Genomic DNA, 12,700 nt, shown 5'->3' with positions numbered 1-12,700 from the left:
GGGAGTTCACTGATTAGTTACAAGGAGCTATGAATCCCTGGGAACCTCTAAAAAATCACGTGTGTTCAAGCATTTGTCCATTTTTCTGGGAAAATCTTCATTGCTTTCATCAGATTCTTCAAGGGGTTGTGCACACAATGTGGAAAAGACTGTCTCTGGCTTGACACAGAGCAACATGATCTCAGCCTGCACATGGGGTCTCCCAGGAAAGCTTTACCACATCACCATTGTCATCCACCAGGTCCCCAGGGGAAGGGATGCAAGGCTGTAGACCCTGGCTGTGGCAGTATATAGCTGGCTGCACCCTGCCTGGTTGGCACCTTGAACCAGGCTGAAGTTCACATCTAAATTCCGAGACCAGGAAACTGGCCTTATTAAGATTCCTGATAAAGGAATTGGCTTTCAGGACTTACCTATCTTCAGCAGATGTTCCCTTTGATTACTCAGGAGTGCTCTTATTTCCAGCTTAATGCCTACAAATACACTCACCCACTCTCTCCCACCCACCCTGTCTTTCCATTCTTCTAAAAAAAAAAATCATCTGGCCTAAATCACATTAAGAAGCAGGAGATTCTCTCTCAATATGGCAACACTTGGGCCAATTTTGTATCTCCGGAAGGATGTTTTCTGTTTAACTCTTTGGGGTCCCAATACCAACTGTATTCATGCAGGCTGAGCCAACCTCTGGCACATTCTGGAAGACACAGAGCCCCAACCTCATAACCCAGGACCTACCATGCCCCTCCCACTTCAACCAGCTCAGTGGTTTTCCCATCTTTTAAAAGGACTGAGTCTCTTTAGCCCTTTTCACAGGAAGCTTTCATCAGTAGTAACCGTGGCAACAGATCAGAGAAGCTTCAAAAAGCCTGTCTGTATGTAATTAAGAAAAACGAGGACATAGACGCAAGAGCAGGGAGCTTAGACAAGGAGACTGTGGCTCCCAGCCTTGCCACTGCACGCACTGAGGGCTTTTGCTGACGGAGATGACAGATTTTCTTCTCCCTCTGACTTCTCTCTCTACTCCCCCTTTTTTAGCATTTTTGTGTGATTGTCTCATTTGGCCTCATTCCTGGGGATGTTGCTGGGAGCTCTGGTGTAGGACAAATGCTCCCTGCAGGAGTAAGGCCTCAAACCCAGGGAGTGCAGTTTGGGTGGGGAAGGGGGGGCCTACCACCTCCCCCTAAAGAGGTTTATTCAAGGGCCGAACCTGCTCTGGTCAGACTCTCCAAGCACAGGAGATAGGGACGTGGCTCTTAGCATTAGGCCAGTGGAGCAGAGACCAGGGACCATTGGTGTTTTAGGCACCTAGACACTGGACCCTAGCTTGCTCTGCCTGGAGCCAAACTCTTGAGAAAGGGATCAGGAGCTAAGCATTGTTGGGAGGCAATCTTAACCTATTTTATCTCAGAACCCTTATTCTTACCTGAGTTATCTCACTTATCTCAAGGTTTCTGTTTGGCTTTTTCCTAACCCCTGAGCACCTAGAACCGCACCGGCGTATTTGTTAAAGGAATGAATGAGTGAGGAATAGGATCACAGCCAGTCTTGGGCCACCTGCACTGTGAGCCCAGGCACTGTGCTGGGCTCAGAGATAACAAGACATACCCCTACGGTTGCAGACACACAGCAAGACATATTGGGTCCTCCCAGCGCTCTTCGAAAGGAAAAGATTCACTATAAACTGTTCTGGACTCAATAACTGTGGGACCTATAGGCCCCCATTCACATCACCACAGATGTCCTTCTCTGGAATACAGCCGTGAATGAGAAGGGGACCATAGTTGCTTTATATGAAGGCTATTTCTAAGTAAATATGAAAATAACCTTCCTGGAAACGCACCGCTTTTCTTCCTAAGTGGGGAGCAGACATGGGACAGCACTGACTGGGGTCTTCCCAGCTGCTAGGGACACCACTGGATTAAGGGACAGGGAAAGCCTCTCCCACCCAGCTCCTCATTTGTTGCCTTTATCTCACTAAAGCCTCCACCACTCAGGACCACAAGCAGGGGTCCTCACTGCTACCCCATCTGTATCCTCCCCCTACCCCACAGCAGGGCCTCTCAGACTGGAGTAGGATGCACACAGGTGATCTCCCAGGCAATACAGGTCCCTGAGCCACCACCCAAGGCTGCCCTCCAGTGAGAGCCTTACCACGTCCCAACGACGCAATAAGACAACGGTGTTAGTGGATTCGCCCCGCGCCCGGCAGAGAGCGAGCCCTCCATGAACATACCTATTATGGGTATGAGAGATGGTGGTCTGTGGCAGAGGCTGGGCTCTCTGCGGAGCCCAGGAGCGGTGGCGCGGACCACTGGGAGCTTTAGGTCCGAATCTCATCAGTCTGAGCAAACAGACGTGTCCAAGCCAGGCACTGGCCGTACGCACGTGAATGAATAGTGCAGCGTGGGGTGGAGCCGGCCCGCCCAGTAAGACCGCGCCCACCACCCTTCCAGCCTGGCTGCGCGCTGATTCCAGAGAGGTGACGGATGTTTATCCCTGGGCAGATGGGTGGGGGCATTCTCGAACGCTATTTGCAAGACTTCAGTAGAAATGCTTCATGAATCCTGCCCTGTCACAAGAATGCAGGAAAGTTGGGCTTTAGCTCAGGTCTAATGGGCTTTATATAGTACAGTACTGATTTTCTTTCACATTTTAATAGAATCCGATTTAATATTTGCTTTCTGCTCTAGCTGCTTGCTGCTGACTGATTCAACACAGAATCCTTCCCTGGTGCCCCCCGACCTTGTTGTTATTCCCTCATTTTGTTTGTTGGCATTTGATTCCTGTCTTCAGCATGAACCATTTTACACATGTCTTCGTTCAGCTGGCGACAGTCACGTGCGTGAATTCTGAATGCATTACTATCCAGGGCGGCTGCTCCAGCAGACCCACCATTCAGAAGGGGGGCTTCTGGGTAGGATTCGTTTTCACCGTGATATGCTTCGCAGTGCATCGAGGATAGGCAGCGCTCAGCTGGGGAGGAGCTGTGATCTGTTCTGTTTTGGGGCAGATTCTCTGATTTCATCAAATGTCCAGCAATGTGGCCGGTAATTCAGAAATAGGTTGCCTTTCCACCAAGGATCAGGCTTTCTAGAATTTCATATTTAACAAGGCTTTTCCACCTTTGCCACGGGATGAAGGGGAGCCCTAGACAGAGCTGTCCAGAGGGAAAGGGCTGCTCTCCTTGACTGCCAGTGAGCTTGACTGATTTGTAGGAGAGAGAGTCTGTTCAAATCTCCTGTTATCCAGGAACAGATCTGACCATCAACCTTTGGAGTACCGTACTGCTGGAAGTACGTAGTACATCACTTACTGGAAGTGGAAGTGAAGACGGCTTTTTTTCTTAGTAGGGAAAGATAGCTGGTTTCATTAGCAGGCAGCACAGGGCTGTCATGGAGCGCATGAGCTATGGATTCAGGGGGACATGGGTCTGCATACTGGCTTCAGTTCTTATAGACCACGTGATCTACAGCCAGCTTTAGTTTCCCTTTCTATACAATTGAATTAATCATTGTATCTTCCCATGTAAATGTGTATAAAGCAGCCAATAGAGTATCTGGAACAAACCCCTATGCTCTTCTTATGTTGTTGGGTCAAAAACGGTGGCTTGTATGAAGCTCCCACCCAACTTTGCGTCTTGTCTTCAAGCACCAAAGCTTGGGCGCTGTGAATATTCATCTGTGCAGGTGGTCTGGCAGCCTGTCCTTCAGAGAAACAGCCCAAGATGTATACACCACACAGACCCCAAGTTGTGTGGTGTTTTGTGCAGGATGCCTGTTGGATCTGTGCAGGATCTGTTTGGACTTTTGATGGGCCACTTGTGTCCCTCAACCCTTGAATTCTATAGGAATCCAGTAAGTGTCTAATATACATACATATTATATACATATTATATAATATACATACATATGTATATACAAATTATATACAGTATACTATATTATAATATACTATACATACTATACACTCAGGTTGGCTAGGGGGAGTGGCATAGTCCTGAGAACAAAAGGGCCTGAAACCAGGTCCTTGCATCTCCTCTCCTTTGGCACACATGACTGAAAGAAGTCGTCCCAGGGGAGTTTGGGACAGGTTGTCATCTCTGTCCACCACATTTTCTCGGGATGGATTGGAGTGTGGAAATTTGGGATTGAGGGGCAGGAGACGATGCATGCAAGACGATGGTGTGGTGGGAACACACCAAAGACAGAGAGAGGCTGGAGGAGGAGGCTTCTGTCCAACCTCACTGGGCCCCTCTTTGTCTCCTACAGGTGTCCCGTCAGGCCCCCGCAATGTCATCTCCATCGTCAATGAGACGTCCATCATTCTGGAGTGGCACCCGCCCAGGGAGACAGGTGGGCGTGATGATGTGACCTACAACATCATCTGTAGGAAGTGCCGCGCGGACCGTCGGAGCTGCTCCCGCTGTGATGACAACGTGGAGTTTGTGCCCCGGCAGCTGGGCCTGACTGAGTGCCGAGTCTCCATCAGCAGCCTGTGGGCCCACACCCCTTACACCTTTGACATCCAGGCCGTCAACGGAGTGTCCAGCAAGAGCCCCTTCCCCCCACAGCATGTCTCCGTCAACATCACCACGAACCAAGCTGGTAAGTCTGAAGGCATCTGTGCTCCTTCTGTCTGTCTGTGTGGCTGGCTCCCTGTCCCTCTCTCTAAAGGAACAAAGCTGTGGCCACACCCATTCTGCCTTCCCGTCTCCTCGCAGGAGAGAAGGGGTCAGGCCACGGGCATTGATGGCCATGGAGGAAACAGGTGTAGCGTTTCATCCCTGAGGGTGATCTGGATTCTGAGGGATATTCTCGAGCTCAGCACAAAGGCAGAGGCGTCTATCCAAGTCGGAGTAGAACCCAGTACTCTGCATTCAGCTGGGGCTCAACAAATGCCCTTGGAAAGATAGATGGACAGACAGATGGGTGGTAGATGGACAGACAGATGGGTGGGGGGTTGGGTAGGTGGATGGGTGGAAGCCCTGCACGGTATTAAGAACCCCAGTGCTACTGTATCAGAAAACCCAATGAAAGAAACATCTCAGAAATCATGTGATAGAGTTACTTTTCAATTAAACCATGTAATCCAAGAGTGTGTCCTCCTGTGTAGCTTGCTGAGATGAATGCTACACTGCGATAGAGACCTCTCATCATTGGCAATAGATCACTGCCGAGAGCCCATACATCCCTGTGGCACGCACAGCTCAAAACACATTTGTTCTTTCCTCTTTATTTCTGTATCTCTTACTCTTCTGACCTTTTCTCTTTATTACTTTTTACACCTCTTGCAACAACCTATTTCTTTTTATATCCATCTAACCAGTCCATTCATGCACTCACTCCCTTCCTTATTACTCCCTCCTTATTAAGGGAGAGTTAGTTAGCCTCTGATGTGTGTGCCAAGCTGTGGGTTAGACACCGTGAGGGATACAGTGAGACTTGGACACCACGGTTGCTCCCAGAAAACTCATTAACTGCAGAATTTGCAGGACATAGACACGCAATCCAGATCTGCAGCAGGGTGCGTTTGAGGCGTGTGTACCGTGCATGTGCGGTAAATACCGAGGGAGTTAGACAGAAATGAGCAATCTTCCCCCTGGGGTGGCGGCGCAAGACTGCAGAGGGAAAGTCTATAGGCAGTGGGGGTCATGGGCAGTGGACTGTGATCTTATTTGGAATTATGGATTTTTCTCAATCAACAGATGCTAGAAGGACAGCTTGTTAGTGGAATAGCTGGAGCCAAGCACATCCCTTTTCTCTCGCTCTCTCCCTCCCTGTAGTTCCCCCTTCTTAACCTCCTCTTCCCTACTCTGTCCTCGTCTGCTCCTCATCTCCCCATCCTCGGGCTCCTTCTGCCTCTTTCAGTACCAGGCGTCTCTGATGGCAGATGATTCTTGGGTTTAAGCTGTCAGAACTCAGGAGAAAAAAAGGTGTTGCAGGAGAGCGTGGCTGTCCAGATGGCTGCGTTGTTGCCATGAGCAAGTGTGTGTTCGTGTGTGCGTGTTTGTATGCATGCGTATGGTCACGTGTTTGCATGCATGCGTGTTCAGTGAGAAAACAGGCCTGGAAGTGTGGAAGCCTCCAGCTGGTGACCACAGCCCCAGCACCATGGAGACAAAGGTTGTGACAGTCTGTCTTACCCCAAGAAAAGGGGATGGTAATTTCTGGATCACGTGGAGCATGGAACACGGGCAGCCTTTGTTAGCAGTGTTCCCCTTGGAGAGTTTAAGGCAGAAAACTGGCTGAAATATTTTAGTGTCCCAGCTTCTGGGACTAATAATCCTGCCAGGCTGTCATGTCATGCTGGGCTTGGCTGTCTGCTCTCTCTCTCTAAGAATGTGCGAACAAACCTGCCACTTATAGCGGTTTGCTTTGATTCCTGCCCCTCCCTTTCCTTACCCTGCTATTCCCGAACCTGCCCATCTGCTTATCTTGCCATCTGCACCTTCCCAGGCTGCAGAGGCGCCGAGGGATCGGGGATCCTGCAAGGGGCCCAGCATCGCCAGCATTCAAGATAGTTGTCATCCTCACTCACTTGCTTCTCCAGAAGTGGATTTCTCGTGCCCTTTGTTCCTCCTCTGACAGTCCCTTTTCTCTTAACTTTCCCTGATTTTGGAGTCCCAGCCCCATCGAAATCTTCCAATGGGGGATTTCTTTTTGGGAATCTGGAATTCTGGTGTCAGAAAGTTTACAATCAATGAGAGAAGGGTGCTTCTTGGTGGCATGTGGTTATAACGAGACAAATGACAAGGTGACACACAGGTCCTGATTGGTGGGCTATGGGGCTCTGAGGAGTGTGGTGCTTTCACAATGCTTGGGGGCAGAGCTGTGTGGGAATGCAAACTTTTTAACCATCAGATCATTCCTTTAAAGGAGGAGATCCCCCAAAATAAACACTTGGGTCTGTACTGTCCAAGAGAAGTTGAGAAACACAAACAGAAGTGACACTTTTGGGGGGCAGGCAGGGAGAGGGGAAGGGGGAGAGGGGGAAATATTAAGCAGGCTCCATGCTCACCGCAGAGCCTGATGCCAGGCTCGATGCCACAACCCTGAGATCATGATCTGAGCCGAAATCAAGAGTCAGATGCTTAACTGACTGAGCCCCCCAGGCGCCCCTAAGTGACAAGTTTTATAAGAGGTGAAAGAGAGACTAAGTAGCAGGCATCATGAAAGCCACATCACTCTGCTACATGAAGGGCCAAGGTAGATGGACCCATGTAAGTCCATAAGTCATGCCACGTCTCTGTGACACGGAACCCTAGAAGACTTTTCCCTGCCTCTGGATCGAGATGGAGATGACTGTGTGTCTGTTAAGTGATACCCGAGGTGATTTGGAGCTTGACCGTGGTTGTCAGTGAGGGTCACATGAGAGAAGGGCTTGGCAAAGTTGGTTGCTAAGTGGTCTTGGACTTGATCAGAAGCCTGATGTTCATGAATAGCAGACTCGATCCTGGGAGGCTGGCTTGCTGCTCCGGGCTGGCTCTTCCTTTGGTCAGAAGCTACAGACCATGTCTGCAGCTGGGCATGCGGCTCTAACTGTCCAGCAGATCCAAGATTGTCATGCTCCTTCTTTCTCAGGGCTGCCCAGACATGCCACACTGATGCTGCCTCCCACTGCTCTTGTGAGGCCCACCCAGTGGAAGCAGGCAGCTCATTGAGCTGATTGAGGTAACTAGTAAAAAGGTTATGGTTGGCATCAGTCCACCAAAGGGAGTTACCAAGAGGCTTTTCTTGGCCCTAAGGGCTGATCTAACACGAGACTGTGGGAGGTTTTGTAATCATCTTTTGGTCCGTAGGGCACACGGAGACAAGCATCCCTGGGGGGACACTGAGGGATCTCTTGGGTCCTGAGAGGCAGAGGGCTTCCGTCTCCTGTGACTGCCCCAGTCATGTCTATAGTCTTGACTATGCAAAGATATTGTGTCACTTGGAGAGTAACAGGATCAGATCCTCACCCAGCCCATAGGCAGTGGCAGAAAACTGCCATTTTGAGCACGTCTAATGTGCCAAGTCCATGCTGAGTTCCTTATTACCATTTTAAGCACCTCCAGTGTGCCAAGCCCATGGCTAATTGAGGTGGACCAGAGGAAGAAACGGGCCAGAGTGCTTTCAGAATCTGCTCAACATCTCACCACCGGCAGTGATGTTTCTAGGTTTCAAACTCAGATTCGTGGCCATTTTATTCTCCGACTGATCAAAAATCGCATTATGGTGAGCCAGGGAGGTTGTAAGCTCTCTCTAAGCTATTGCCACATAGCTGGGCTACTTCAGCTGTCAAAAAAAATGTCCATCATCTTTGGTAGGGGCTGGTCATGAATTATGCAAGCTCAGATTTACGTGAGGTCTTCGGGGATGCAGCCTTGCACTGCATACAGCTGCTTGGAGTTTAAAATAGACCAGATCAGATGGAACGGTCTCTGTTCCAGTGGCCAAGCGATCTGCACAGAGCTGTTATCACCACTGACTCCTCCAGCCACTCTCTGGCACCTGGCCCCAGATTCAGACTGATGGCCGGATCATCTGGCTGTCAGAGAGAATTAAAGTGAATGACAAACTTTACTTCTTTTTTCTGCCAACTAGATTCAGAATGTCAGAGTTGGGGAAGGGGACCTCAGAGGAAATCTTGGGGAAAATAAATAAGACAAATCAGACCGGCACATCTAAAAAATCAACTTGCCACAAAATAAAATAGAGTCAGTGAATTTGGGACCATCTGAGCCAGAGAGAACACAGTCGAAGGCCCAAGAGGCCAGGCAGGCAGTGGAGAGGAGCAAAGCAGGGCCAAGTGTCAGGCAGTAGAGAGTGGTGAGGGCCGCAGAGAACCGTGGACAGGCCAGCCTCTGCTCCGCTCTGGCAAGTGGTGCCATGCCCCTGCACTGCCAGAACCTATAAGCTGAAAACCTAGATTTAAAATGTTGACAACTAGGGGTGACTGAGTGGCTCGGTCAATGAAGCCTCTGCCCTCAGCTCAGGTCATGATCTCGGGGTCCTGGGAGAGAGTCCCGTGTCAGGCTCCCTGCTCAGCGGAGAGTCTGCTTCTCCCTCTGCCTCCTGCTCCCCTTGCTTGTTCCTTCTCTCTTTCTGACAAATAAATAAATAAAATCTTTAAGGAATAAATGAATAAATAATAAAATGTTGACAACTAATTAGGAAATTTTAAAGCTCTTGAGAGCCAAATACATCCAATACTGGATTTGCCCTATCAGCTGTGGTTTGTAACCTCCGATTCAGAGGGCTAATCTGATTTACCCAAGCCTGAATGGCAAGAGTGCTGTGTTGGTCTAGCCTTATTCCACTGTGGGGCAGTCACATTTCTTACCTCTTATTATTTTTTTTAAAGTATTTATTTATTTGAGAGAGAGAAAGCAAGAGAGAGCATGAGCGGAGGGGAGGGGCAGAGGGAGAAGCAGGCTCCTTGCTGAGCAGGGAGCCCCATGTGGGACTCGATCCCAGGACCCCGAGACCATGACTTGAGCCAAAGGCAGATGCTTAACTGACTGGGCCACCCAGGCACCCCACCTTGCTCACCGCTTGGGTCCAGTGCAGCAGAGGTAGAGCAGGGGACCCTGCCATTGGGCCCCCTCTCTGTTCTTCACAGGACTTGTGCAAGTTCACTGAACTGCCATGACCCCTTCTTTCTCAACTGTCACATGGGAGTAATGAACCCTGCTTCCTAGAGCTGTTGTGACAAGCAAATGAGATGGGACAGAAAGTCACTTTGTGAACCAGACTATGGACTGGGGGATGAGCCTCATTTCTGAGCCGGACAGCAGTTTGCTGTCCTCTCTTCCAAAGCTGTTTCCTTCCGAGGCCCCTCCATCGCTTTGTTTGGGACTGATGTCATCCCCATCAGATAAATGACAGGGATCGGTTTGTCCATTCTCCAAGGGAGGAGTGGGCACCAGAAGGGCTAGCGGCAAAGTCCCAGGGAGTTGATGAAGGCACTGGAACCAGAGCTGTGGACCTGCGCCAGGCTGATCCTGCCGCTCAGAGGAGCCCATCCATCTTTGCTCCTCATGTGTCTAGAGAAGCAGCACTTGCCCTCTTACTTTTATGAACACATCAGCCTTACTTTATCTGACATGTATATTACCCCCGGTCCACGTGTGACCTACTGTGCCTACTGCATGTGGGATATTAACATATTCACTGTGCCCACAGACACAACCCATAACTTAATTTTATTTCAAAGATACTGCATTACTTCCATTAATGGTCATAAGCCCCTATAGTTTGTCCATTTTTAAGGTGTTTTTGAAGCTCCTAGACAATTAAAGTCACTCAGAGATGCTACTTTTCCTACAAAAGAATTACCTAGACCACCAATTCTTCTGAACACATCACCTAATTTGCATTATTCCTTGGTTAAATATAGTATTTGCATGCATAAAGAATAATCTTTGAATATGAAAAGGAATTTTATGATATTGCAATATATCGAGCTCTTTGGAGGAAAGATATTATGTAAATCTCAAAATTAAATATTAAAACAATATTACAGTGCTGCCTGTAGAAATTTGGAGTGTTAAGATCCATATGCTGAAACCAGTTCATTTTTAGGGACTGGTCTCATTGGAAATTAGCAGGCGAAATTTGCTCCGGAGTAGAGAAAAGATTGAGTCAGAACTTTAAAAAGACTGGAATGACTTTAAAGAAAACTTTCATTCAAATTAATAAAGAAGAGTTTAAAAACCTTAAGTAAATGAAATTTTCACTGTCCTTAATTCAATTTCATAGTTAATTTCATTGCTTTCTTCCCATTGCTAATTCTAAAAAGGTTGTTTTTATTGTTTCTTAAGCCCTGACACTGAGAAGGAAATTTTAAGTGGTCTCAGAAAGGTCCAGGCCATATTTGCCAACCGCGGTGTGTTGTGTATTGAGCTGAGTAGGTCAGCAGGTGACACTGTACTTGATCAAAGTCCTGGCTTCCACCCTCCTCAACCCTGGGGCTCTCCACGAGATGGTGAGCTCTGGGGAAATCAGCCTTTCTCACTTACCCCAGCTTCAGGAGGGAGGGACCACACCGTGCTAGGCACAGGGAAACTTGAGAAGTACTTGCCAGGATCCTTCAGTCCCTACATCGGAGTTATTACAGAGATGTTTCTCTGGGTGTGGTGATAGCTGGCCGGCCAGGTATCTCCCTCCCCTAAAAGGAAAAACTGAAAAGAAAAACAAAACAAAACAAAAACTGAAAGGAAAACTGAAGGGAACAATCTTTGGACGATGCCAGCAGCCCCAAGCCACTCAGAGGAGCACATTGAGATTCAGCCATACTCAAAGGGGTTTATTTAGTTAGTTAAACACTCTAACTTTGGGAATGTATTCATTCATCCAACACAGTCTTTGTGACTGCTTTCCACAGCCTAACTCATGGGTTCCTGCTTCTAGGGGCTCCCGTCTGTTCTCTTTCTCAACAAATATTTATTGAGGCTTTCTGTGCATCATGCGCTGCTCGAAGCACCAGGAACACAGGAGCAGACAACACAGACACAAATCTGTGCCTTGCGGAGCTCACATTCTAGTCCACAGCACTCACTGGGACTGGGGTCACGGGCCCAGACAAGTCACAAGGGAGCAGACAACTAGCTGGGAAGCAACACTAGGGGCCTGTCAGCTGGGCTCTTGGTCCCACAGCCTGCTGTGGTGCCAAACTTCACTTTCCAAAAGTTAGAAAAAAGGTGATCATATTGAAAGAGAACATCTCAGTCTATAGCGGCTAGGCTGAACATTGACAGTGTTGGGTGGTCTATTTCATGGCTCAGTAACTGACCAGTTTGGGCTTCTTGTGGACAGATAACACCTGCTGGACTGTGCAGTGCTCTCGTGTGGGTATTCTTCATGTTTCCGGTCCTGGGCAATGCCTGGTGATGCTGCTGACAGCTGGGGAACAGCTGAGAATGCCCTGCTCTGCCTCCATGCCGGGATGACTAGAAAGCCCCATGCGGCCTGGGGCTCATTTGCTCACTGTACTCCAGCTTGGGCCAGGCACTGCAAGTCTGTGCTTTGTTGAGTGCAAATGGGACAGGCTGCTGGCAGTGAGATTGTAGTATGTTTCTTACCCTGTCCCAAGTCCAAATGACATTGCAATAACCCTCCTCCTAGAGGGAACCTCACGGAGGGAACTTCTAGTTGGATCATGAGCTAGTTGCTATTCGCCCCATGGCCTTGGCAAAGGAGGGAGGAGGGGTTCTGGTGATGTGTCTGCCCTGCACTCCTCCCGCAAATGTCAGCTCCGTGAGCCACAACTGTAATCTTCAGGACAGCATGCCTGTACCCGTCTTATTGGCTGTTGTTCCCCAGGGTCTAGCTAGATGCCTGAAATAATAGAAGTCAATAAATGTTTATTGAGGGATTAATAAATTATCAAGCAAATGTATGAATGAGAGCCTCAGTCTTTCTTAGACTCAGCTCCGGCGTCCGCATGCGGAGCAGCTTGAGCCCTCTCTATGGTCTTCCCTTCATCACACATCACACATCTCTGCTGGGTTTGGAGTTAAGCCCCAACATTCTTCCAGATGTGGCTGAGACCTGGAACTTCCTGGTGGCACTGTCCTCCCAAAACACGGCCCTCAGAGACCCTGTGCTATGAGCCGGGCTGCCCCTCCCCTGTGGGCAAGCCCCAGCTACTGGAGCGAATGCATAGCTGGGGGTGGTTGGGACGGCGTTCTGACGTGCTGTCTGTCCACCGGCGTGCCAAC

The 12,700-nt window shown here is 49.1% G+C and overlaps 1 protein-coding gene across 1 annotated transcript in view; it reads left to right on the top strand.

The window, feature by feature from the left end:
• EPHB1 (EPH receptor B1) overlaps positions 1-12,700 on the top strand; it is a 416,986-nt gene that overhangs the window by 299,000 nt on the left and 105,286 nt on the right. Inside the window, exon 5 of the mRNA XM_032869646.1 lies at positions 4,269-4,604. Coding sequence (XP_032725537.1) covers positions 4,269-4,604 — 336 coding nt within the window. The remainder of the gene's footprint in view (positions 1-4,268; positions 4,605-12,700) is intronic.

The sequence above is a fragment of the Lontra canadensis genome, unplaced genomic scaffold (assembly GCF_010015895.1).
Source record: "Lontra canadensis isolate GAN:19392208 unplaced genomic scaffold, GSC_riverotter_1.0 scaffold38, whole genome shotgun sequence".
Taxonomy (NCBI): domain Eukaryota; kingdom Metazoa; phylum Chordata; class Mammalia; order Carnivora; family Mustelidae; genus Lontra; species Lontra canadensis.
This window is presented reverse-complemented; position numbering and strand designations above follow the sequence as displayed.